At 53.8% G+C, this 24,896-nt stretch overlaps 1 protein-coding gene, 1 long non-coding RNA gene and 1 pseudogene across 2 annotated transcripts; all 3 read left to right on the top strand.

Moving 5' to 3' along the window:
• Positions 1-121: 121 nt before the first annotated feature.
• DISP2 (dispatched RND transporter family member 2) lies at positions 122-14,799 on the top strand. The gene is made up of 8 exons (XM_036446135.2): positions 122-572; positions 6,978-7,307; positions 7,623-7,652; positions 7,799-7,922; positions 8,196-8,311; positions 8,507-8,634; positions 9,001-9,098; positions 10,847-14,799. Exons 1-8 carry the CDS (start codon positions 394-396, stop codon positions 14,102-14,104), a joined length of 4,263 nt encoding a protein of 1,420 aa, XP_036302028.2. The 5' UTR covers positions 122-393; the 3' UTR covers positions 14,105-14,799.
• Positions 14,800-15,551: 752 nt separating this feature from the next.
• LOC123652601 lies at positions 15,552-17,520 on the top strand. The gene is made up of 2 exons (XR_006742035.1): positions 15,552-16,397; positions 16,599-17,520. It is a non-coding gene; the product is annotated as an uncharacterized LOC123652601 (long non-coding RNA).
• Positions 17,521-20,526: 3,006 nt separating this feature from the next.
• Positions 20,527-21,773, top strand: LOC118732189 (annotated as a pseudogene).
• Positions 21,774-24,896: the final 3,123 nt, after the last annotated feature.

The raw sequence follows: 24,896 nt of genomic DNA, 5'->3' as shown, positions 1-24,896 counted from the left end.
GGTCGCTGAACGGAGCCGAGAGAAATGTGGGACTTCGCTGAATGCCCTGGGCCGTGCTCCCTCTTTCTGACTGGTAAAGTCTGCATTTCAAGCGGCGAGGCTCTGCACACTGAGCCCGGGCCGCGCTTCCTGGTTCCTTTCGGGAAGATCGATGCCCCTCAAGAAAGGCCGGTGTGCAGGCGACAGCCAGAAAGCCGGACTCCTAACAGCAGCGCTCAGACTTGGCTGGTTAAGAGGCCCACCCCACCAGCCCGGGGGTCCTGAGGGCTAGCGAGCCTCCAGCTCCGGGCAGCCGGCGCCGCGGGAGCCTCTGCCCCGCCCCCGGGCGCCGCGCCCATTGGCTGGGCTCCCGCCCGGCCCCGCCCAGCAACCGGCCCCGCCCGGCACTTACGCATGCGCAGGAGCCCACCCCGCGGCCGCTTCAGCACCAGCGCCCGGACAGCGGCACCGCCCACGGGCATGGACCGCGGTAGCTGCAGCAGCGGTAGCGGTTCGGCTCCCGGCCCGGGTCCGGAAGGGGAGCAGGAGCACGACCGGGAGTCTTCGGCCCACGATGGCAGCTCTCCGGACAGGTAGGGCAGACCACTCCACAAACCCAACTCTCAGACCTTCTCAGCACCCCCGCCCCAGTATCCCCAGTAGCCGCCATACAACACCCCGTGCAATCCCCAGCCCCTGTGGGAGCCCCTTCCGGCGCCTCCAGGCTCCCGGCCCCCTGGCCACGCCCTCATTCTGCCAAGTCCATTTTCTCTCTCGCTGATACCTCCTACTGTCAGCTCCCACCTCCCTTGTCGCCCTGGGGAAGCTGTCCCTCCCACTGTTCCTACCATACCTCTAAGACCAGGGGTTCCCCCACCCAACCCCACCCACTGGCCTTCCGAGCCACTCCCTCTAGGCCCTGCCCGCGCGCCTTCTCAGTGAGCCCCCAGCCTGCGGCCACCTCAGTCCGGGTTCCAGCGTGTCAGTGTGCTGGAGGGTGTGTGTGTATCGTAGATGGGAGGCTCGCCACGGGGTGTGTCCTGGGGAGGGCAGACACTCGGCGGCCACGCCAGGGACTGTCTTTGTCCACTCTACTCTGCACGGCCAGCTGCGCACGTGTGGGCCAGCGTCTCCGCATGTGGCAGCTGCTACTGCACTCTCTGGAGACCTGACCGAGGCTCAGGCCACGGTGAGAACCATCTCCCCCTACCCCTATCGCCACCCCGAAGGACCCCCAGGAGGGCGGATGGGAGGAACACTTTCCCCGCTGAGGGCCCAGGTCTTGGTGCTCTCCTCTCTCTTCCTCCACCATATGTGTGAGGAAACAGCCCCGCGAGGTAGCAATATGGTGCAATTTCTGTGCCCTGTTAGATCTGCCGCCTCCAGAATGCCTCCCCTGACATGACACTGCCTTTCTACCCTGCCTGGACTGAAATGAGAGGCATTCTTTGGAGGCACAAAGCAGAGGTGGACACATGGTCTCCAGACTGCTCCAATTGGAAGGTACACTCTGTACCTCAGCGCAAGAGGATGCCCCACTGGTGAAAAGAAATGTTCCCTGCCCTCTAATGTTAACACATCAGCCTGGACAGATTTAGCCACCTTTCCACCTGAAAGGCCCAGACTTATCTTCAAAGGGGTGAGACACAGGGGGGATGTGTTCCTGGACCAGGGTCTACCTGGGACTGTGGCCTGGCCAAAGAGCCAGGGGTGGACAGGGCAGGGACAATGACAGGGCAGAGCAGGGTCCTGGGCCAGGAGCCTCCCAGGAAGGAACTGGAGAGTCAGTTGGTGTCTTGGATATTCTGCCAAGGATCAACACTGTCTGGTCTGCTCACCTCCCCTGCACATGAGAGTCATTCTTGAGCTCAAGAATCACTTGTTCTCCTCCGACAACTCCCTGGGACCTCTGGCGCCTCTGTACATCCCCAGAGACACTGGATTCTAATCAGGCAAATTGACTCAGGGGGAGATGGAGGGGGTAGATATATAGTGAATATGATGGCGCGCATGTGTGCACGCACACACAGTCAGTCCTTTACTAATGCATTGGCTACAACAACAATTTGAAAAGTTCCTTCTTTGGGTTTTTTAGAAATTACCTTTTTATTTTCCTAGTGGTGTGGGCTGCTTCCCCATCTATCCTGGCCACTCTGCAGGATCACATGGCTGTCCATATGGCTATGTGTCTGTGGACTTGGAGGAAAGCTTAATGCACATGTGCATTGCCCCTTATAAGGCTCCCAACTGGGAGCTCTATGTCTGGAGCCCTGTCAGCTAGGCCCTGAATACTATGACTTTGGCCTCTAAAGGAGGCCTGCATCACTACTTCCCATCTCCCTGCCTGCCTGTCTCCATCACTTGGCTTACAGGCCAGCGGCCCAGGCAGTCAGCCCAGAAAGCAGCTCATTCCAGTCTGAGCCATGGAACTGAGAGGGTGAGAATGAAAGCGCCCTGGGGAGGCATGGTCTGGAGTGCTTACCTCATATTATTACTAGGTCTCCTGAGCATAGAAGGTAGCAGGGGCTAGCAGGAGAAAGCTTTTATTCTGAGGAGAGTTTGGCTGCTCTCCTTGAAAGAGTTGAGACAAAGGTCCAGACCGACAGCAGCCAGAATGTGGAGTTTTCACATTTTACCATATTGCCCTAGCCTGTGTGGCTCAGTTGATTGGACATCATCCCGTGCACTGAAAGGTTGTTGGTTCAATTCCCAGTTAGGGGACATGCCTGGTTGCAGATTTGATCCCCAGTAGGGGGAGTGCAGGAGGCAGCTGATAGATTAATGTTTCCCTCTCCCTTCCTCTATCTCTCTCTTTGAAAAATCAATTTTAAAAAACTCTCCCTACTGCCGAAACCAGTTTGGCTTAGTAGATAGAGCTTCAATCTGCGGATTGGAAGGTCCCAAGTTCGATTCCAGTCAAAGGGCATGTGCATTGGTTGCGGGCACATCCCTGGTGGGGGGTGTGCGGAGGGCAGCTGGTCGATGTTTCTCTCTCATCGATGTTTCTAGCTCTCTATCCCTCTCTGTGAAAAATCAATAAAATATATTTTTAAAAATTCTACCTACTGACAATGATGGGCACAGTAAAAAAGGGTGATATTTGGGAACAGTAGATCCTAGGTCCCTAGAGAGGGAAAGAAGGGGTTAAAAGAAAAGGCATGGCTCCAGGAAGACCTTAGTAAAAGCAAATCAATGGTGGAGACTAGAATCTCCCTTGAACAGAAGCCACCAAAAGAAGGAGTTAGGCTTATGAGGTTTGGTAGACTGGTTGAGGGAGTGGGCTCATGGTCTCCTCCCGCACCCCCTGGAGTGCTTAGTTCCTTTAATGAAAAAGAAACTGACGCTTAGTGGGGGCCTGGCTCCTGGGACAAGCCAAGTACTGAGTGCTTCAAGGCCAGGGGAAGTTGGAATAAGCGTCCTTGTTGCCCCACCCTCCTGACCTCTGGAAGGCAGGCCCTGCTCTAAAGAGGGAGACCAAGACTAATGGGTCATCTTCATGCCTTCAGAGTCCAACCCAGACCAGGCTCAGTGCCCAGTGTGTGGTAGGTGCTCAAAATATACCTGCAGAATAAAAATCTTCAAGACATAGATGTCCACACGTAAACACATAAACTCAGGCCATTTGTGCAGCTTCCTTTTGGCTCATGGTCTTTTAACTGGCAGGACACTGGTTGCTATGTCATTAATTTTATGGGGTCATCTGAGGTCTTGCTTTAGAGCAACATTGATCAAATTCCTGTTTTTCTAAATGTTGGTAGTAGAAAGAAAAAGTACCAGTGATTTAATCAAGAGATCAAATTCTGATGCAGTTTTTGAATAACAAAAAGGAAAGTATTTTAAAAAATAAAAGAAAGGAAAGTATTTTTAATTATACAGTACTATAGGAGGCCCGGTGCACGAATTGTGCATGGGTGGGGTCCAGCCGGCCTACCCCAACGGGAGCCCATCGGGGCACAGTGGCGGGGGAAAGGGGGGAAGAGAGATGGGTGGTTAGTCTGCTGGCCCCACCCTCGATCAGGGTGTTGGGGGCCAATCTGGACCCAGATCAAGCTGGTTGGCTGCCACAGTGCATGTCATAACCATCAGTCTTTCTGCAGTCCCTGTCGCTGGGCTTTTATATATATAGGCTAGGCACCTGTTGCAGGAATATTCCTGCAAGATTTCCAGCGGGCTTCCCTCCCGCCAACCCCACCTCTCCCGCTGTGGTGGGCAAGGTGGGGCAGGCAGCCACCTCCGCCACCTTCTCTGTGGCTGCTCGTGCTGCCACCACCTCTGCCCACCTCGCCCCACCCCACCCTGCACACGCTGCAATTGCTTTCCCTCCAGCAGCTGCAGCTGCCTTGTTTTCCACTTTCTTTCCCTCTTCCTTCTATGCTGTCTTCAGTCTTCACTCCTCCCTCCCTCTGTGTATGCAAATTAACCACCATCTTTGTTGGGTAATTTGCATACTTGCTCTGATTGGCTGGTGGGCATGGCTTGTGTGATGGAGTGATGGTTAATTTGCATATTACTCTATTATTAGGTTAGACTAGAGGCCCGATGCACAGAATTTGTGAACTCAGGGCTGGGAGTCCCTCAGCCTGGCCTATGCTCTTTCACAGTCCAGGAGTCCTCCAGGGATGTCTGACTGACAGCTTAGGTCTTCTGCACCCTATGCTTCTGGCTGAGTGGTGCTCCCCCCATGGGAGCACACTGAGCACCAGGGGGCAGCTCCTGCATTGAGCATCTGGCCCCTGGTAGTCAGTGTATGTCATTGTATGACACTGAGCACCAGGGGGCAGCTCCTACATTGAGCATCTGGCCCCTGGTAGTCAGTGTATGTCATAGCAACCGTTTGTTCCACTGTTTAGTCGATTTGCATATTAGTCTTTTAATATATAGGATATATAATGAGATTCTCAAGGTATGAGGAGTTCTCAAATAGAGATATATTATCTGAAGTACCTAAAGCAGCCAAATTGTAAATATAAATATGCTTCTTAAACCACATGCTCCCAGCAGCACCGAGTGTGAGGACGGGCAGGAAAACAAATGTATCTTCCAAAGGTCTTCCACATATGTTATATCAGTTAATACCAAACCTGGGAGGGGTCATTATCATTGTACCCTTATGCCACAGACATGGATGCCAATGATCCGACAATTGTGTGTCTTTCCCAAGGTCCCAGAGCTAGAGGGTGACAGAGCCAGGAGTACACCACTGCTCCCCCATTTTATTCTCAGCATAGGGGTCTGCCAGCCTTCTTGGAGGAAGAGGCTGAGTTTGCCTGTTCTTTACAGTTCCTCTACTTGGTCTCTGGGCAGAACCAGCCTCTGTGGGCAATGTCCACTGGCATCAGGACTCCGCCCACAACCCCTCCAGCAGTGCAGCAGGCAGAACTAGAAGCCCGTGTTGGTTCTGCATACACCTTGCTGTCCCATGAGGGCTGTGCGAGCTCTTGGCAGGCCCCAGGATCCAGGGAAATGGAGGGAAAGAGACAGGGCTCTGCCAAGGCTACCCATCCCAGAACTCTGTTCTGTGGCCATCTCCTCATGTCCTACGTCTTGCAGTTCTGTCCCTGGGGTGGGACTCCATCTACCCCTGGACCAAGGAGTGGGCTGAGTCCCTACACAGAGTGTTGCTCTCATTAGTAATTTTGGAAGAGATCTCTATTTCTGAGTCCTCCTGGCAAGTTCCTTGGGGGTCCCAACTCTATCTCCCAACTGTGCACACCCTCACAAAGCCACCCTCTGTCCTGTGGTCCAAGGTTGGTGGAAAGGCAGTAACTGCCCTGGCCAAGCTTTCCCGGTCTATCCCCAGCCTTGTGAAGGCCAGGCCCTCCACTGGCTCCTTCAGCCCTCAGGGACTTCTCTCCAGCACTCACGAGGTTAGACTGCCCACATCTCCCACCTACTTTGAATGCCTAGAGGACAAGCACTGGGACTTCTTTACCCTAGCACCACTAGTAACAGACTGTCTGACACTCCATATGAATTCAACAAACATTCCCTGGGCACCTTCTGTGTGCAAGGCACTGTTCGAGGCACTGAGGATAGAGAGATGAACAAATGGTTCAGGCCCCTGCTCTCCCATCACTCACGTTTCATATGAGAAACAGGCAATGAACATGTCAATTATACGATATAATGTCCAGGTGTGGTAACTGCTCTGAAGAATCATAAAGCAGGTAGGGGGATGGAGAGCTGGGGGGTGATTATTTAGAGAGGTCGTCATGGGAGGCTTCTCCAAGAAGGTAATCGTTAAACTGAGAACAGAGTGTGAGCTATGCAGTTATCTGGGAAAGGAGCGGTTATCTGTGGGGACACGAGTGTTGCAGGTGCTCAACAAATATCTAACCAGAGAATGAACCAATGACTGCAGCAGCAAGAGCACAGGACCGCAAGTCAGAACTGGGCTCAAGGCCCAGCTCTTTCCATCTCACTGAAACTCCATTTTCAAATCTATAAACAAGGAAAGGACTTCCCTGTAGGTTTTTGTAAGGAGTAATTAGGTCATACATGTAAAAGTATGTTCGTTGCCTAGCACAGCATCTGGCATATAGCAGGCTGACAATAATGGTGTGTGTGTGTGTGTGTGTGTGTGTGTGTGTGTGTGTGTGTTTTGAGTGCATGGACAGATGAGTCAATAAGACAATGGACCCCAAGAGGTAGTTTCGGGCTATTCATCCACGGTCCCCACCCTCCTTGCCTGTCCTCTGGGACTAGTAATAGAAAACTCTTGCCAAAACCGTTTTTGGCTCAATGGATAAAGTGTCAGCCTGCGGACTGAAGGGTCCTGGGTTTGACTTCTGTCAAGGGCATATGCCCAGGTTGTGGGCTCGAACCCCAGTAGGGGGCGTGCAGGAGGCAGCCAATCAATGATTCTCTCTCATCATTGATGTTTCTCTCTATCCCTCTCTCTTCCTCTTTGAAATCAATACAAATATATTTTTAAAAAGAAAGGAAGAAAACTCTCACCCGTGTGCTCACCCAGTCTCCCTTGCCTCTTCTCTCCCCAGCTCCCAGAGCAAGGCTGTGGCCCCTGAGGCCAGCCCGGAAAGGAGCTGCTCCCTTCACAGCTGTCCAATTGAGGACCCTTCCAGTTCTTCGGGACCTCCACCGGCAACCTCCACCCTCCAGCCTGTGGGTCCGTCCAGCCCCTTGGCCCCTGCCCACTTCACTTATACCCGGGCACCGAAGGAATATCGAGGGGGCAGCTCCCTGCCAGGGCTTGGGGACCGAGCAGCTCTGTGTTCCCATGGCTCCAGCCTCAGCCCTTCCCCAGCCCCCTCGCAGCATTATGGGGCCTGGAAGCCACCATCTGTGCAGCACCATGTGATCAGCGTCAGGTAAGAGGGGACTAGCAGCCTGCCAAGCTGCCCCGGGAAGGTAGGGCTGGACTGAAAAGTAAGGCCAACACTGCTCCCACCCCCCCCCCCCCCCCCCGGGACCTGAACTCCAACAGTAAGGCAGCCCAGTCCCCTGCCTCTGATGAAGGAGGCAGCTTGGATGGAGGAGGAAGTAAGGGTTTGGCTGTGGTGTGGGAAAGCCTAAGAGGGTTAATGCCATCATCCTCTATCCTCCTCCCCCGCCTCCCCCCCCCCCCCCCCCCCCCCCCCCCGTAAGAGACTCTGACAAGCAAGTGTCTTTTCTTCTTCCCACAGGCAGGAACAGGCCTTCCGGATGCCGAAGAGGTAGGCCTAGGCCTTCTCTTGGCCTCTAGAGTGACCAAGCTGTGCCCAGTACAGGTCCACTAGTCCTTCTTGGTGGATCCTGAGCTCACCAGCCCCGGCTACCACACCCAACACCCATTCACGCGGGCTCTCCTCCTCTTTCCCAGCTATTCCCAGCTGATTGCTGAGTGGCCAGGGGCAGTGCTGCTGCTGTGTCTAGCGGTCATCCTCCTCTGCACCCTGGCTGGACTCTTGGGGGGCCACCTGCCCGACTTCTCCAAGCCCTTGCTGGTAAGGGGCCAAGGGGAGGGAGGGGGGCCCCAGGCCTGGCCACCTCAGCTCAGTCTGGGGCAACAAGTCGGAGGGGCCCAGCTGGGGGTGGGGTGGCAGTGGTGGGCTCTCACCCTACAGAGACAGTTGGGAAGGTGGTATAGAGGTGATATGCCCGCTCAACAACCCAGGCAGGTGAGCTGACCCTCCCTGCTCCAGGGACTGAAGGGGGCAGAGCCAAGGACCAGATGGAAAACCCCTCCTCCTCCTTGCCTCTTCTCCCTCCTCCCTCAGGGCTTTGAGCCTCAGGACACAGACATTGGGCGAAAGCTGGTGGTCTGGAGGGAACTGCAGACCCTCACGGGCTCCCGGAAGCTGTTCTCCCTCTCCCCAGACCCTGAGCTGAACAGGTAATGGGTCCCCATCTTCCCACACCATTGAGGGGAATGGGAGAGAAAAGGAGGTCTCCAGAGAGAGGCCGCTGGGTGACCTCCTCAAAGGTAGGTCCGAGAGGCTTGCTGGGGCCCTCTGGAGAGTAGTGTCTGGCCTCCTCTGAGCACCCCGCCCCTGGATGATGCCTGGCATTGCTTTTCTCTATGCCTCAGCTCAAACCCCCACACCCCTCCGAGCCCCACACCCTGGAGCAGTGCCCAGGAGGGCATGGTCCAGCCCCGGAGGATGGTGGAGCCCCTGGAGGACAGAGGGCGAGAGAACTTCTTCTGTGGCCCCCCCGGTAAGCTTCAGCTTGGTCCCTTCCTGACTTTAATGGTGGTCCCCGCCCACACCTCCTAGAACAGAAGGAGCCAGAAGAACAAATCTGGGCAGACAGAAAGGGAAGGAAGCCAGCTGGCCATATTCAAGCCGAGGAAGTTGGGTTTATTTGGGAAGATGAGGCGGGTCTCAGGTGCTCCAGCCAGGTAGAGTCAAACTGGGTGTGGGTGGGGCACAGAAGCTGGGATGCAGGCCCCGGATGAAGCAGCCAGGAACGGGTTTCAGCTTCCCGAGAATCTGAGCCTCACATGGCCCTGGGTCAGAGTCTTTCCCTTCGGTGGGCCCAGGTCCTGGGGCAACAGGGGCTGAGCTTTGGGGTGTGTTGCAGAGAAGCACTATGCACAGCTGGTGTTCATGTCCACCTCCGCGGGAAGCCTGTGGAACCTACACGCCATCCATTCCATGTGTCACATGGAGCAGGAACAGGTGAGCTGACTGGGGAGATACCAGGGACTGGGTGTGGAGGGAACCAGGACATCATTCCTAAGGAGATACTGCGGAGTCAGGACTGCCAAGGCGGCCTGGGGAAGAGCGTTCCCTGCTTAGAAAATTACCCCAATGCTGCGGAGGCTCCAGGTTGGGTGGGGGGAGGAGTCAGCTGTTTTCAGAAGAGCCAGAACACAAATGTTGGAAGACAGAACATGCAGAGCTTGGGATTTCCTAAAAGTCCTAAAACGGAGGACTTGTTAATGAGGCCCCAGCACAAGGGCCCCAGGCCCCATCGATCCCAGTAGTGCACAAGGGTATCCACAGTACCCAAAGGCACCGGTTGAGAACATGCGCTCTGCCCTAGCCAGTTTGGCTCAGAGCATCAGCCCCTGGATGGAAGGGCTGCAGGTTGGATTTTGGTCAAGGGCATATACCTCAATTGCAGGCTTGAGGTAACCAATTTCCCTCTCTCTCTCTCTCTCTCTCGCTCTCGCTCTCGCTCTCGCTCTCGCTCTCGCTCTCACTCTCTCTCCCTCCTTCCCTCCTTCCCTCCCATCCACTTTCTTTAAAAATCAATGGAAAAACATCCTTTAACAAAACAAACAAATAAGAAAGAGCGTGTGCTCTGGAGTCAGATGCTGGTTTCAAGGCCAGCTTTCATACTCCTTAGGTGAATTAGACCACTGACTACCAGCTGCAAGCTGTGTGACTTCAGGCATGTTTCTTAACCTCTCAGTGACTCAGTCTTTGTGTATATATATAAAGAGGGATGAGCCCTAGCCGGTTTGGCTCAGTGGACAGAGCATCAGCCTTTGGACTGAAGGGTCCCGGGTTCAGTTCTGGTCAAGGGCGCATGCCTGGGTTGTGGGCTCAATCCCCAGTGTGGGGCGTGCAGGAAGCAGCTGATCAATGATTCTCTATCATCATTGATAGATCTATCTCACCCTCTCTGAAGTCAATTAAAAATATTTAAAATAAATTAATAAATAAACGGAAAGCAAATAATAAGGCGGGGATAAGAATGGTACTTTCCTCATAAGGATGTGTGACAATTAAGATAGAGTTTGTAAAACTATAACGTAATGAATGGCAATAGTCACCTCAATAAACGTTACCATAGTCACCACCATGATCTCAGAGCCAAGGCCATACAGCCAGCGGGGGGCAGAACAGAGCCTCTGGTTCCCAGGCAGGTGCTCTCTGTACCTATGCTAGCTGTTGTGATGTCAACAGCAAGTGGGAGAGAAAAGGAGGCATGAGGTCTGATACAGAAGCAGACCTGTGCCTAAGAGGGTTTAAGCAGACTAGGAGACAGCGCGGGGGGCTAGGGTTTGGCAGCGACGCCGATCCTGGAATGTGTTGTGCCTTCGCTTCTCTCACGGTCTGCTCCAGTTCCCTGGACCTCTGGCCCTGGTCCACCTGTGGCTGCCACTTCCACCCCTACTCCTGGCTCAGACGGTATAGAGTTGAGGCGTGTGACCTGCCAGGCCCTTATGGCAGGACCTCTCAGGCTGGGGCCTCAGCAGCATTCCGCAGGCTCCTCTTTGATGGAGCCAAGATGTAAGTGCTGAGACCTGGGCCACGAGCCAAAGGCAGCTCTGAGACAAGCCAGTTCTGCCGGGTTGTCAGGCTACCTCGCTCCCTCTGCTCTGCAGCCCGAAAGGAGGTGAGAAGGCCCGGGACAGGGCTGGGAAACCCCGGCCCCGGCACTGCCCCTGAGCTCTCTCCTGCTCTGTGCCCTGCAGATTCGCTCCCATCACCGCTTTGGGGCTCTGTGCCAGCGCACCGCAGCCAACGAGTGCTGCCCCAGCTGGTCCCTGGGCAACTACCTGGCAGTGCTCTCCAACCGCTCCTCCTGCCTGGACACGACTCAAGCCGACACAGCCCGCATCCTGGCCCTGCTTCGGACCTGCGCCCTCTACTACCACCGCGGGGCCCTGGGGCCCCCTTGCCTGGGGCCTGGGCAGGACAAGCCCCCACGCTGTGCCCAGGTCCCCGCCAAGTGCTCCCGGAGCAGGGCCGTCTACCAACTTCTGCACTTCCTCCTGGACAAGGACTTCCTGAGTCCCCAGACCGCCGACTACCAGGTGCCCTCCCTCAAGTACAGCCTGCTCTTCCTGCCCACCCTCAAGGGCGCCTCCATGATGGGCATCTACCTGGACCACCTGGCCACCCCCTGGGGGCTCTCTGACAACTACACGTCCATCACCGGCATGGACCTGGGCCTCAAGCAGGAGCTGCTGAGACACTACCTCGCCCAGGACACCGTGTACCCCTTGCTGGCCCTGGCTGCCATCTTCCTCAGCATCGCTCTCTACCTGCGCTCCTTCTTCCTCACGCTCATGGTGCTGCTGGGGGTGCTGGGCTCGCTCCTGGTGGCGTTCTTCCTGTACCGGGTGGCCTTCCGCATGGCCTACTTCCCCTTCGTCAACCTGGCGGCCCTGGTCCTGCTCAGCAGCGTCTGCACCAACCACACCCTCGTCTTCTCCGACCTCTGGCGCCTCAGCAAGAGCCAGCTGCCCTCCGGGGGGCTGGCGCAGCGCGTGGGCCGCACCATGCACCACTTCGGCTACCTGCTGCTGGTCTCGGGCCTCACCACCAGCGCCGCCTTCTACGCCAGCTACCTGAGCCGCCTGCCGGCCGTGCGCTGCTTCGCCCTCTACATGGGCACGGCCGTGCTGGCGCACCTGGCGCTCACGCTGGCCTGGCTGCCCGCCGCCTTCGTGCTCCACGAGCGCTACCTGGCGCGCGGCTGCGGGGCCGGGGCGCGGGGCCCGTGGGCCGGCAGCGCCCCCCGGCGGCTGGCGCTGGCGCTGCACCGGCGGCTCCGCGGGCTCCGCAGGGCGGCGGCCCGGACCTCGCGCCTGCTCTTCCAGCGCCTGCTGCCCTGCGGCGTCATCAAGTTCCGCTACATCTGGGTCTGCTGGTTCTCGGCGCTGGCGGCGGGGGGCGCCTACATCGCCGGCGTGAGCCCCCGCCTGCGGCTGCCCACGCTGCTGCCGGCCCGCGGCCAGGTCTTCCGGCCCAGCCACCCCTTCGAGCGCTTCGACGCCGAGTACCGCCAGCAGTTCCAGTTCGAGCGGCTGCCGGAGGGCGAGGGCGGCCCCATGCCCGTGGTCCTGGTGTGGGGCGTCCTGCCCGTGGACACGGGGGACCCCCTGGACCCTCGCAGCAACGGCTCCCTGGTCAGCGACCCCGCCTTCGCAGCCAGCAGCCCCGAGGCCCAGCGCTGGCTGCTGGCGCTCTGCCACGGGGCTCGGAATCAGAGCTTCTTTGGCGCCCAGCCGGAGGGCTGGCCCACGCTGTGCTTCGTGGAGGCGCTCCAGCGCTGGATGGAGAGCCCCGGCTGTGCCCGCCTGGGGCCTGGCCTCTGCTGCGGCCACGCGGCGGGCTTCCCCTGGGCGCCCCAGCTCTTCCTGCACTGCCTCAAGATGATGGCTCTGGAGCCGGGTCCACAGAGCCCCCGGGACCTGGGGCTCCGCTTCAATGCCCAGGGCAGCCTGAGTGCCCTGGTCCTGCAGTTCCAGACCAGCTTCCAGTACAGTCCCAACTACAGCCAGGCCCACCACTTCTACACCGAGGTCAGCCACTGGCTGGCCGCGGAGCTGGCCAGGGCGCCTCCCGGCCTCCGCCAGGGCTGGTTCACCAGCCGCCTGGAGCTGTACAGCCTGCAGCACAGCCTGAGCACCGAGCCCGCCGTGGTGCTAGGCCTGGCGCTGGCGCTGGCCTTTGCCACGCTGCTGCTGGGCACCTGGAACGTGCCCCTCAGCCTGTTCTCCGTGGCCGCCGTGGCCGGCACGGTGCTGCTCACCGTGGGGCTCCTGGTTCTCCTCGAGTGGCAGCTCAACACCGCCGAGGTGCTCTTCCTCTCCGCCTCCGTGGGCCTCTCGGTGGACTTCACCGTCAACTACTGCATCTCCTATCACCTGTGCCCGCACCCGGACCGCCTGAGCCGCGTGGCCTTCTCGCTGCGCCAGACCAGCCGCGCCACGGCCGTGGGCGCCGCGGCCCTGTTCGTGGCCGGCGTGCTCATGCTGCCTGCCACCGCGCTGCTCTACCGCAAGCTGGGCATCATCCTCATGATGGTCAAGTGCGTCAGCTGCGGCTTCGCCAGCTTCTTCTTCCAATCGCTCTGCTGCTTCTTTGGGCCGGAGAAGAACTGTGGGCAGATCCTCTGGCCCTGTGCCCACCTGCCGTGGGACGCCCGAACGGGAGAGCCAGGCGGGGAGAAGGCAGGCCGCCCGCGGGCAGGGCCGCCCGGGTCCTGCTCGGAGCAGTATGAGCTGCAGCCCCTGGCCCGGCGCCGGAGCCCCAGCTTCGACACCAGCACGGCCACCAGCAAACTGTCTCACCGGCCCTCTGTGCTCTCTGAGGACATCCAGCTCCATGACGGCCCCTGCTGCTCCCGGCCCCCACCGGCCCCCGCCTCCCCCAGAGAGCTGTTCCTGGACCACCAGGCGGTCTTCAGCCAGTGCCCAGCCCTGCAGACCTCCTCCCCGTACAAGCAGGCCGGCCCCAGCCCCCAGCCCCAGGCCCGGCAGGACTCCCAAGGGCAGAAGGCTGAGCCCGTGCAGGCCTCACCAGACGCCCCAGCCCCAGCCCAGGCCTCCCAGCCCAAGGCTGCAGAGCCACCCGATGGCCTCTGCTCCTCAGCCAGCACCCTGGAGGGGCTCAGCGTCTCCGACGAGACCTGCCTGAGCACCTCTGAGCCCAGTGCCCGGGTGCCGGACTCCGCGGGCGCCTCCCCAGAGGACCTGGATGAAACTGAGCCGTCGGCACCTGCGCAAGGCCAGCTGAACGGGAAGCGGGACACCCTGTGGCTGGCGCTGAAGGAGACTGTGTATGACCCGTCGCTGCCCGCCTCCCACCAGAGCAGCTCGTCCTGGAAGGGCCGAGGGGGGCCTGGGGACGGCAGCCCCGTGGTGCTGCCCAACAGCCAGCCAGATCTCCCCGACGTGTGGCTGCGCAGGCCCAGCACCCACACTTCAGGCTACAGCAGCTGAGAGGGGCCCAGGAAGGCTGGGCCAGGGTACAGGGCCTGGACCGGGGTGCAGGCAGGGGCAGCACCAGGCCGGAGCTTGATGGTGCTTTCCCATGTCAGCATGGAGAGGCCTCGCCCTTCAGCTTTGGATTTTAAATCCTGTCAGATACTCCAGCCTTGGTCCGGGCTGCTGCCTGCCCCCCCTCCCCCCCCCCCCCACACACACATCTGGAGGATGCAGTGAGCAGAGTCTTTGGAGGGGAAACGCCCCGCTCTCCTTGGGACCGACGGAGGGCACCTGAGCACCCACAGGGCCAATCAGGACCCAGCCCCGGGGTATCTCACCGAGCGAGAGTCCCGGGGAGTCTCAGCAGCTTCCTAGGCCCCGTGCTGTTCGGGGGTTCTTTATCAGGACGCTTGCTTCTCTTTGGGGAGCTTCTCTGTGCCAGAATGGGTCGGGGGCCTCTGTCCTGAACTGCCCTGCCCCCCTCACTCGCCCCGTCTGACCAGAAGTTTATCAAGGCCAAGCTCGAGGTGGCAGGAGCAGGAGAAGGGGGGCTGCTCAGCCTCAGAGCATCCCTGTTACACTGCAGGCTGGTCCTCCACAGGAAGCTGCTGTGGCGGGGGCGGGGTGGCCCCGGTAACAGAAGCCTTTGCAGCCCTGCCTTAGCTCACGGGACTGCCACACTCGTCTCCGGGAGTCTCACTTCACCCGGGGGCGGGGGGGGGGCGGGGGCGGGGCAGCAGTTGGCCAGGTTCTTTTGCCCCCAACTACGTTGCTTTACCCAAAGTCATGTAGCTGACACGTGGCAGAGCAGGTCCCCACACTCACTCCACCACGCAGCTCCCACACTCTCCTCCTGGCCACCTGCCCCAAGGCCGTCCTGATCTTCTACCTCTAGCACCAACCTGTGACCTGCCTCCTCAGGTGTCTCTGCGTTAGCCCCCCCCTGCACACCCCCCCCCCCCTTACCTCCATTTCCAGAGAGCAAGCCTGGAGTTCCTCCCCATCATCCCCCGGTGTCACTCCCTGTTCCGCTGAGATGCCTGCTGGCCGTGCAGTTTCCTGGCTAATCCGAGTCCCAGGTCCAGAGTTAGGGGCTTGCCTCTTCTAGGGCCACAGTGAACGGAGAGCCCCCACCAGAAGAGACGCCGAAGGAAGGAGAAGTAGGGCAGAGTCCATTAAAGCAAGAGCTGCTTTTTGGGGACTCTGTGGGTCTGAGGCTGTTCCGGGGGCGGGGGGGGGGGTCCCCCAGCTTCTCAGGACAGGTGTCCCTGGGGCCAGCAGCAGACAGAGGAGGATTCCTCCTCTCCAAATCAGCGAGTCCCTCTGGGAGGTTTTACCCCATGGCAGAGCTCAGGACACTGAGCATCAGCGGCTTACTGAGTACCTCCTCCCTTGTGCCCCAGGGGCAGAGGAAAACCGGCCCCCTCGAGGAGCTCGCCTTCTGCCTGGGGAAAGCCGCCTTCTGCCTGGGGAAAGCGTCCACACGTCCATGCCCGTCGCCCTCCGTATCGCTGGAGCTGAGAACCAGGACCGGGAAACCAGGAAGGCTTTGGAGGAGGAACTACTTGAGCTGGGCTTCAGCATCCCAGGTATCTCAGACTGGAAGGAACGATCCTACCGGGAGCAGTTCTCAAGCTTTGTAGCCTCAGGACCCTTTCTTCAAAGAATCATTGTATAGAAACACAGTATATAAAACAGATTAAAAAGCAGCTACTCTGGTGGGCGCTGGGCAGGGAGTACAGCTCAGCCCTCCTTTCTACGGCGCCCGGGAAACCCCTCAAACGCCAAAGGCTCCACAGAATGTGGTGCGAAAACCCCGGACTCAGGCCATTTTACAGATGAGTGCCACCAGGCGGGGGGGAGTTTTCTAGGAACCAACAGTCTGGGAGAGCTGGAGGCAAGTCGACGAGCATCTTGGTTTCTCCTGTGTCGCTGAGACTCGGCTCTCACCCAAGTAGCTCACGAAGTGGGACGGAACCCAAATGAGACACGGAGTGGAAGACACAGAAGACACGATGAGCACGTCAAACCCCTTTGACTGCTGACGAGGAAGGGAGGGGAGTGACTGGGACATAACTTGGACCTGTCCCCCAGAGACCTGCCCAGACCTCTCTCCATTCCCAAGTAGAACTCAGCCTCTCTGGCCTAGAGCTGCCCATGGGGACTGGCTGTCCTGTTATCACACAGCCAGGCTGGGAGGGCCAGGTCTCCTCTGGGACAGTCGGCTCCCTAGAGGGAGGGCAGGTGGGCCCTTCCTCCTGAGCATGAGCAGAGGTCTGGCCTTGACTCAAAAGAGAGTCTAATAGGGGTGTCGAACTCAATCAGAGAAGGGGCCAAAATCTAAAATCCAGCCTAAATCGCGGGCCGAATGGTTTACTGAACAGTCATAAACTGTCATTGTGATGGAAACGCAGCGGAGTGCAGTGATGACAGCGCGGTGCGGGCCACATTGCAAGGCCTGGCGGGACGGATTTGGCCCGCGGGCCTTGTGTTTGACACATGTGGCTAGCATCTTGGTTGCTACTCGGCAGCTCACTGCTGAGGGAGGGCAGCAGGGACTGGACCAAACCAACCTGCTCTTCCACACCCTTTTCTGTGTCTTACAAAGGAGAACAGTGGTGTCTGGGACTGGAACTTCAAAAACTGCCTGAACACAGCCACTGAAATGTTAGAGCATGGGGTGCGGGGGGAGGGGTTATTGGGGGTTTGGACCCAGGGATTTCTGGGTCTCCTTCTTGTAGACCAGGGCCATCCAACCCTATAGGAAGGCAGATGAGCCAGAGCAGCTTAGGTAGCGACAGGCCCAAAGGATTGGAAGAACCCAGTAGCAATCAAAAACTTCAACCTCACAACAAGAATGGCCCAAGCCACCCTGGTCGGGCTGCTCAATGGTTAGAGCGTCGACCCTGGGACTGGAGGGTCTCAGGTTCAATTCTGGCCAAAGGTATGTACCTCGATCCTGGGCTCCGGTCTGGGCATGTGCAGTAGGCATCCAATCAATGTGTCTCTCTCACATCAATGTTTCTCTCTGTCTCTCCCCCTCTCTTCCACTCTGTCTAAAAACTCAATGGAAAAAAATATCCTTGGATGAGGATTAAAAAAAAAAAAAGAAGAAGAATGGCCCGAACCAACAGCAGACACCCCACTCCAGCGGGTAACCCAGCCACCTCTCTGGCCTCAGTTTTAGAAAGCAGGATTGAAAGCATTTTCAATTACCTTTGACTCTAGCAGGTCTGTTCGCTTTATTATTGTTACGGGTGGTTACAAGGAATGTGTGGATCTGGACTCGTGGGGAGAGGCTTACAAGCAAGTTCTGAGGCAGGGGGAAACCAGTCAAAACATTTGCATTTGCTACGGAAAATTTGAGAAATGATTTCTTAACACTGAGACACTTTAAAATAGAAATACATTAAAATTCACTTGGGACTTGAGAGTATTTCTCCCATTTGTGCCACAGATCCTTGGACTCACGCTCACCGTATGTGTGCTGTGTTTTCAAAATGTAACTTGGTATAGTTTGCTACAATGGGAAAGCCCCTCCTTCCATGGCTGTGGCGCTTTGATGACGATGGGAGACAGAGGTTGATGTGACCAGCAGAATCTTAGATTTTTACTGGCTCCTGGCATATCCCTGCCATAATATTTCATCAGTATCCTAGCTTGAGCCTGTTTCTGAAAGAGACATCTCACAAGAGATTTACAAGCCAACTTCATTCTTCTCCCAGCGCACAACAGGACAAGGAGGCGGGTGAAGGGGAGCAGTGCTACAATCTTCGCGTTGTCTGGAGAGTTTCTGACCTTTCCTTCCATGTTGGCCTTATCTCAGCCTTGGATAATGCACATGGGCAATGGCAAGCTCTCTGGCACCCCACGCCACACATCAAGATCCCATTAGCGCGGGGATAGGAAAAACAGACATTCGCACAATTTCTACTCTGACCCTTGTTCACAGGGGCGACTGTAACTCAAGGTCTGGAGGCATTTATGCTTAAGAGAAGAAATTGTAACATAATTCGTTGGGGAGATGAGAAATAAAGGAAAGCCATTCTGTGCTATGTAAATGGCTGGCCGTCCAGAGCCACCTTGTAACTGAAGAGCCCAGGAAGGACCTTGATAAACTATAATTATTATCAGGCCTCTGTGTGATTATTCACCGTCTCTCTCAATACAGGGGGAGGATCGGCATTGTATGGCCAGGCCTAATCAAACCATTGAATGGATACCCTCTCCCCTGGGAACGGACCTTCCTTTAGATCATTTCACAACCGACATTCCCTTTCACTTAGACTTGTGGTCGGCAAACTGTGGCTCGAGAGCCACATGCGGCTCATTGTGCCCTTGAGTGTGGCTCTTCCACAAAATACCACGGCCTGGGCGAGTCTATTTTGAAGAAGTGGCATTTGAAGAAGTTTAAGTTTTAAAAGTTTTGGCTCTCAAAAGAAATTTCAATTGTTGTACTGTTGATATTTGGCTCTGTTGACTAATGAGTTTGCCGACCACTGGCTTAGATCACATTCCATTTGCTAAGACCATTATCCTTCCCACCCAGAAAAAGCCCTTTAAAATCTCTGACTCCTCGTCACCTGGGTGTTGGCACCATTTTGAGGCTCAGCCCATCTGGGTTTCCAGATGACCTAACACATTTATAATTCTTTACCCCTCCTGGCCTTGTGCGTTCCCCTTTGGCAACCCTAACATCTACCAAATTCATAAACATCGAACAAGAGCGTTAGTATTACTAAAGAAAACCACACAGAATTCATGACCACCAACCTCAACTGGGCCCTCAGCCCTGCCTAGCTAGTTTCCATTCTAGTTACTAGTTTCCATTCTTTGTAATGACCATCTCATACTTTTTCTACCTTCCTCAAATATCTGATGCCCATATCTATCTTCCACAACCCCACTATCAGTAGATAACTCATTCTTCATAAAGAAGACTGGAAATTTACTCACCTCAAGACACCAAGTCCCCAACTTACCTGCTCCTGCTCCTGCCTGTTCTGTCCCCATCCCTTCTCTTACCACAAAGGAAGCAGCAATGGTTCCATCGACGGCTTCACGCTGCACAGAGGCCTTCAGACAAGGGCTTGCATTCCCTCAGGGGCATGAGGACTTTCCAAAAGGTAGGTGGACAAAGACAGTTTTAAGGAATCCATTTCCAGAGCTTCCTCCTGTATATGTTTCCTCTCTTTATATTGATCAGCCTAAGAGGGAGGCTTAGGTCAGCCAGTTCTTCTCTGTCTCCATTTTCCCAGTTGACCCCTCCTGCATTTTGGTTTGTTTGTTTGTTTGTTTTTTAATTGATTTTGTACAGAGAGGAAGGGAGAGAGATAAGAGAGTTAGAAACAGTGAGAGAGAGTCATCGATCAGCTGCCTCTTGCACACCTCCTACTGGGGATATGCCCGCAACCAAGGTACATGCCCTTGACCGGAATCGAACCCAGGGCCCTCCAGTCCCTAAGCCGACGCTCTATCCATGAGCCAAACCGGTCCCGGCCCTCCTGCATTTTGAATCCCACTTTGGCAACTCTCTCAAAGGACAACTTGAGAATACTCTGCTTGAGGGCATCCTTGAAGGAGCAAAGCCTAGAGAGCGTCTGTGAGAAGTCTCAGTTCTGTGCCTTCTCCATTTAATTTGAATTACTTGAATTGAAAAACAAAATTAAAAACAAAAAGATTAAATAAAAAATTGAAAATCAGACATTTTCTAATAGAAAGTCAATCTGATTTGGCTGATGAGTTTGCCACAGAGGGTATATGATGGACATTTTCCAAAATTAAAATCATTTAAATCTGAAGCTTCATAGTTTGAACAAAAATATATTTAAAGTACATATACAACTTTCCCTTCTAGCCAAGATGGAGGAATAGGGGTCAGATTTACCCTCCTTCCTGAAACAACAACCAGACAGGAAAAGAAAAAATGAAAAATTGTTTTTCATGACACTGGATCTCAGACAAGAAAGGATAGTGATCGCTGACAGACAAGAAACAAATGAATTGGGCCCCCTCGTTGCTCAGCTCCCTGCTGGAGAGTTTGCAGACATGTTGCAGGAAGGGAGACCGCAGGCAGGGCCGTGCAGACTTCCTGAGCTAAGGACTTAGGTAGCTCAGGGTTTGGGACAACCGAGGTAGCTCGAGAGCTCAGGGCAGAATCCTGGATAGGAGGAAGGTGCAGAGAGAGAGAGTTCTGGAGGTCTGCCAAGGGCCTCCCTGAGTATTCTGCAGAGCACTGCTCAGCATATAAACATGAGGAAACTGCTGGAGACCAAGGAAAGAACCACTCAAAATGATTACAAGGAACAGAAGTCACTAGTTGCCCAGGGCTGGGACATAGTCTATTCCTGTTAAACTGAAAAACCTCATAATTCATGGAGCATCGGTTAGAGTTTTCAAAAAGTTCTTGGGGGGGAAAACAAGAGTGCCGCGTGAACATGGGGAAGCAAAAGAAAACAAGGAAGTATGCAACCGTGAAGCGAATGCGAGTCTGAGAGACCAGAGGCTTAAAGAAAAGGACAGATTAAAACCTGAGAAGAAAGAAAAGTAAGATCCCAGTGCACTCAAAGAAAGGGAAGTCCGCCAACACCCCTCCTGCTTATTCTTTCAATACAGCCCACCTTACCACATCCTGGCTGATAACCAACTTCATCAACTTTTCCATTAAGGCCAAACTGGACTTAGCGCAGTCAGTGATGGACTGTCTCTATCCCTTGTATAACTGACTGTGTAATGGCTGAAACTGAGACATTGGGGCAGAAGTATCGAGTGGCTCTAAGGATGGCCGAGGATCCAAGATTTGAACCATTACCGTGCACACACAAAGGAGCCTATGCAGATGACTGCTTAGTACAGAGATGACTCAGCACAAGTGTTATATTGTGGCCTCAGTTGACCGAGTCCTTAAGCAAAGAATCAGGAAGATCCTATCAAGCATGTTTCTAACCACAGATATAACACTGGGCGGATGCCAGAGGATTGTGGAGCCCCGAGGTTCCAATACCGAAAAGACAACATTTCTCTGCTTTCCTTCAAACCACTTTCTCTGTTGCAGGTTTATTCAACATGCTACAACATGCGTTTTTGCTCCACTCACACATTTGCTGTTATGAGCCGAGAACAGTTAAATACACTCACTTTTTTGGTGGTGTTTTTGAAAATGATACTGATGTTGTTTTGAAAATGATATTTTGTGTCACTTAAAATGTTACATCTTTTTGTAAATCAGATAACTGCTCAAAAAAAAAGTTCTTGGCTCAGTTATGGTGACTCATTAAACCTCGTTTGAACACTGATTGCTCCCACCTAATAAATCTCAAAAGCAAGACTTGAAAGGATCAAACTGTTTTTAAGTAATGTAACTTTATCCCAGAACAATCCTTTAGAATATTTACAGGAATACAAAACCAGCACCCAAAACATAAAATTCACAATGTCTGGGGTCAAATAAAAAATTACCAATCATGCAAAGGAGCAGAAAAATAGGACCCATAGTGAGGGGAAAATGAATTGATACCGATCCAGAACTGATACTTATATGAGAATTACCTGACAAGGACATAAAAAGTTACTGTAACTGTAACCCATGTATTCAAATAGCTAAGTGGAAACTTGGAAGGTATTTTTTAAATATGCAATTTGAACTTGTAGAGATGGAAAACCACTGGATGGAATTAAAAACCCTTTAGACACTGCAGAAAAAGATTAGTGAACTTGAAGACATAGGAAATTATCCAAAATGAAATACCAAAAAAAAAATAATTTTAGAAATGAATATGATGCATAATATATAATAAGTAGAAAGTATACGTCCTTTATAAATATTTAAAATTATGAAAACAGCCGAAATCGGTTTGGCTCAGTGGTAGAGCATCGGTCTGCGGACTGAAAGGTCCCAGGTTCGATTCCGATCAAGGACACGTACCTTGGTTGCGGGCACATCCCCAGTGGGGAGGGGTGTAAGAGGCAGTTGATCAATGATTTTCTCTCATCGATGTTTCTAACTCTCTATTCCTCTCTCTTCCTCTCTGTAAAATATCAATAAAATATATTTTAAAAATAAATAAAATAAAATAAAATAATGAAAACATTTAGTCATCAACTAAAAATAGGTAAGAGGGTACATTTTTTTTTGGTCTTATTATTTTGTAGGGGTATATGGACAAAAGAACTTTAAGATGCTGCTGTAGATCCATCTTCCATCTCTCTTTCTCTATGACTTCACTCCTTTGATCATCCCCCTCCCTTGTGAAACATCCTTTTCTTCCTCTCAGCTAGCACATGTATCAGGTATTAATAGTATCTACACCTTCAACCACCCAACCCACCTCCAGTTACTGCTCAACTGCTCCTCCATTCACAAGCTCTCAGTCTATACCCGCCTCCTCCTTTCTCATGCTCTCTTCAACCTGCTCCCACATGGCTGCCACTCAAACCTCTGCACCAGGCTTTCTCTTCCTATACTCACCAATGACTTCTTTGTTGCTAAATTAAAAGAATCCTTTTTTCTTTCACATCTCACTTACCCTTTCATGTGTTTTTTTCAACAGTTTACCACTCCCTCCTTCACTCCTTCAGCAGTTTACCATTATTTTCTTCTTAGCTCCTAGGATATCACCCTTTTTTCCCTTCCTCTCACCTCTCTGGCACCTCTTTATCATGGTTCTTGGCTGGCACCTCCATATTACAACTTCTAAATGCTGTCCCTGAGACTCTCTGTGCACTTCTTCCCTTGGTGATGTTATCCAATATTGTGGATTTAAATGCACCCATATACCCATAACTCCCCAAAGTTTATCTCCAACCTAGACGCCCCTCTGGGCTCAAAGCCTGCATTTCCCACTGGCTACCTAACAGTTTAAACACGTGAATGTCTCAGAGGCATTTCAAGTTTACCACGTTCAAAACTAAGTGCTCAATCTCCCCACAACACAAAGTAGTGATTCTATCCTCCTAATTATTCAAGCCAGGGAGTCATCCTTGAGATTTCTTCCTCTCCCTTATCCTCCACCTGCCCCACTTCTAGTCTAGCACTGAGTTCTGAGATCCATCTCCAAAAGTGTCTTAAATGTATCTGATTGTCTCTTCGTTTCCAGGAATACCACCACCCTCATGGCCAACCCACCATGAATGATTACTTCTCACTTGAATGATTACAGTAGCCTCCCAATTGTCTTCCTAGTTCCACTCTTGCTCTCTTCCCATCCATTCTCTGGGATAGCCAGAATGAGCTTTAAAAATAGATATGTTGCCGAAACCGGTTTGGCTAGGTGGATAGAGCGTCAGCCTGCAGACTGAAGGGTCCCAGGTTAGATTCCAGTCAGGGACACATACCTTAGTTGCGGGCACATCCCCAGTGGGAGGCATGCAGGAGGCAGCTGATCGATGTTTCTCTCTCATTGTTGTTTCTGACTCTCTCTCTCCCTCTCCCTTCCTCCCTGTAAACAATCAATAAAATATATATTTTTAAAAAGGTATGTCTTTTAAAATTGATTTCAGAGAGGAAGGGAGAGGGAGAGAGAGATAGAAACATCAGTCACGAGAGAGAATCATTGATTGGCTGCACACCCTTTACTGGGTACTGAGCCAACAACCCGGGCAGGTGCCCTGCCTGGGGACTGAACTGTGAGCTCCTGGTTCACAGGTTGATGCACAACCATTGGGCCACACTGGCCTAGCCAGAATGAGCTTTTTAAAATATAACTTGAACCCAGCTAGTGTGGCTCAGTAGATTGAACATTGTCCCTTGTACTAAGAGGTCACCAGTTTGATTCCTGGTCAGGGTACATGCCCCAATTGGAACTGGGTCACCAGTAGGGGGCATGCAGGAGGTAATCTATTGATCAATTAATGTTCCTATCTCCCTCTCTTTTCCTCTCTATCTAAAAACCAATAAAAGCATATGTTAAAAATAAATAAAATATAACTTGAAGAATACTCTCTTGCTCTAATCCTATCCTATATAATAAAAGCCTAATATGCAAATTGACAGAATGGCAGAACAACCAGTTGGCCAGGCCTAAGGACCCTACCTGTGCAGGAATTTCACTCACAGGGACTCCGAGTACTTCAATGACTTCCCTTTACTCTTCAGATAAAATCTAATCTCTTTACCTTTGGCCTACAAAGGCTGCCATTCTTCCAACTTTATCTGTAGCACTCTCCCGGAATTTTCCAGTCCCTTCTAGGAGAAAAGCCCATTCCAGCCTCAGGACTTTGCCTTTCTGCCCCCCCCCCCCCCCCCCCGCCCCCTCCACTGTTTCTCTGATTACGTCCCTCTATCCCTTGCATTTAAGCTTGCTTCCCTGCTTTTGTCTCTCGCAGAACATTGTACTCTTCCTTTATAGTTTTACTACATTTGGCAAATACATATGTATTTGACATTTGTCCAGCTTTATTGAGATATAATGAACAAGTTTGTGTGAGTATTTGTTCATTAGATTGTAAGCTCCAGGAGCGCAGAACTGAGGTCTCAATGTTTGTCTCTCTCTCCTCGCACCTCCCCCCGCCCCCGCCCTCACTCTCCCAGCCCACTCAGAGCGGCGGCCGGGCACTCCGCAGGGGCTCCATATTTGTAGAGAAAATGATCAGGTTAGAATTGCCTAAAGGCGCCTCAGGTATTTCAGCCCACAGGCCCTCCCTCTTCCAACCTCACCTGCCGCTCCCCGCCCTGCAACGTGCAGCTTGACGACCACTGAAATGGCAATTAGGCATCACACCACATCCCTGACCCTCGCCCACCAAACAAAGAGGAGGATTGTGACATGGACTCTAAACTCGGCCGCGTTTGCGTCCCGAGCTAGAGAGT

This window comes from Pipistrellus kuhlii, unplaced genomic scaffold (assembly GCF_014108245.1).
Source record: "Pipistrellus kuhlii isolate mPipKuh1 unplaced genomic scaffold, mPipKuh1.p scaffold_m20_p_1, whole genome shotgun sequence".
NCBI classification, from domain to species: Eukaryota; Metazoa; Chordata; class Mammalia; order Chiroptera; family Vespertilionidae; genus Pipistrellus; species Pipistrellus kuhlii.
Note: the sequence above shows the minus strand (reverse complement) of the source record. Positions and strands in the feature narration are given on the sequence as shown.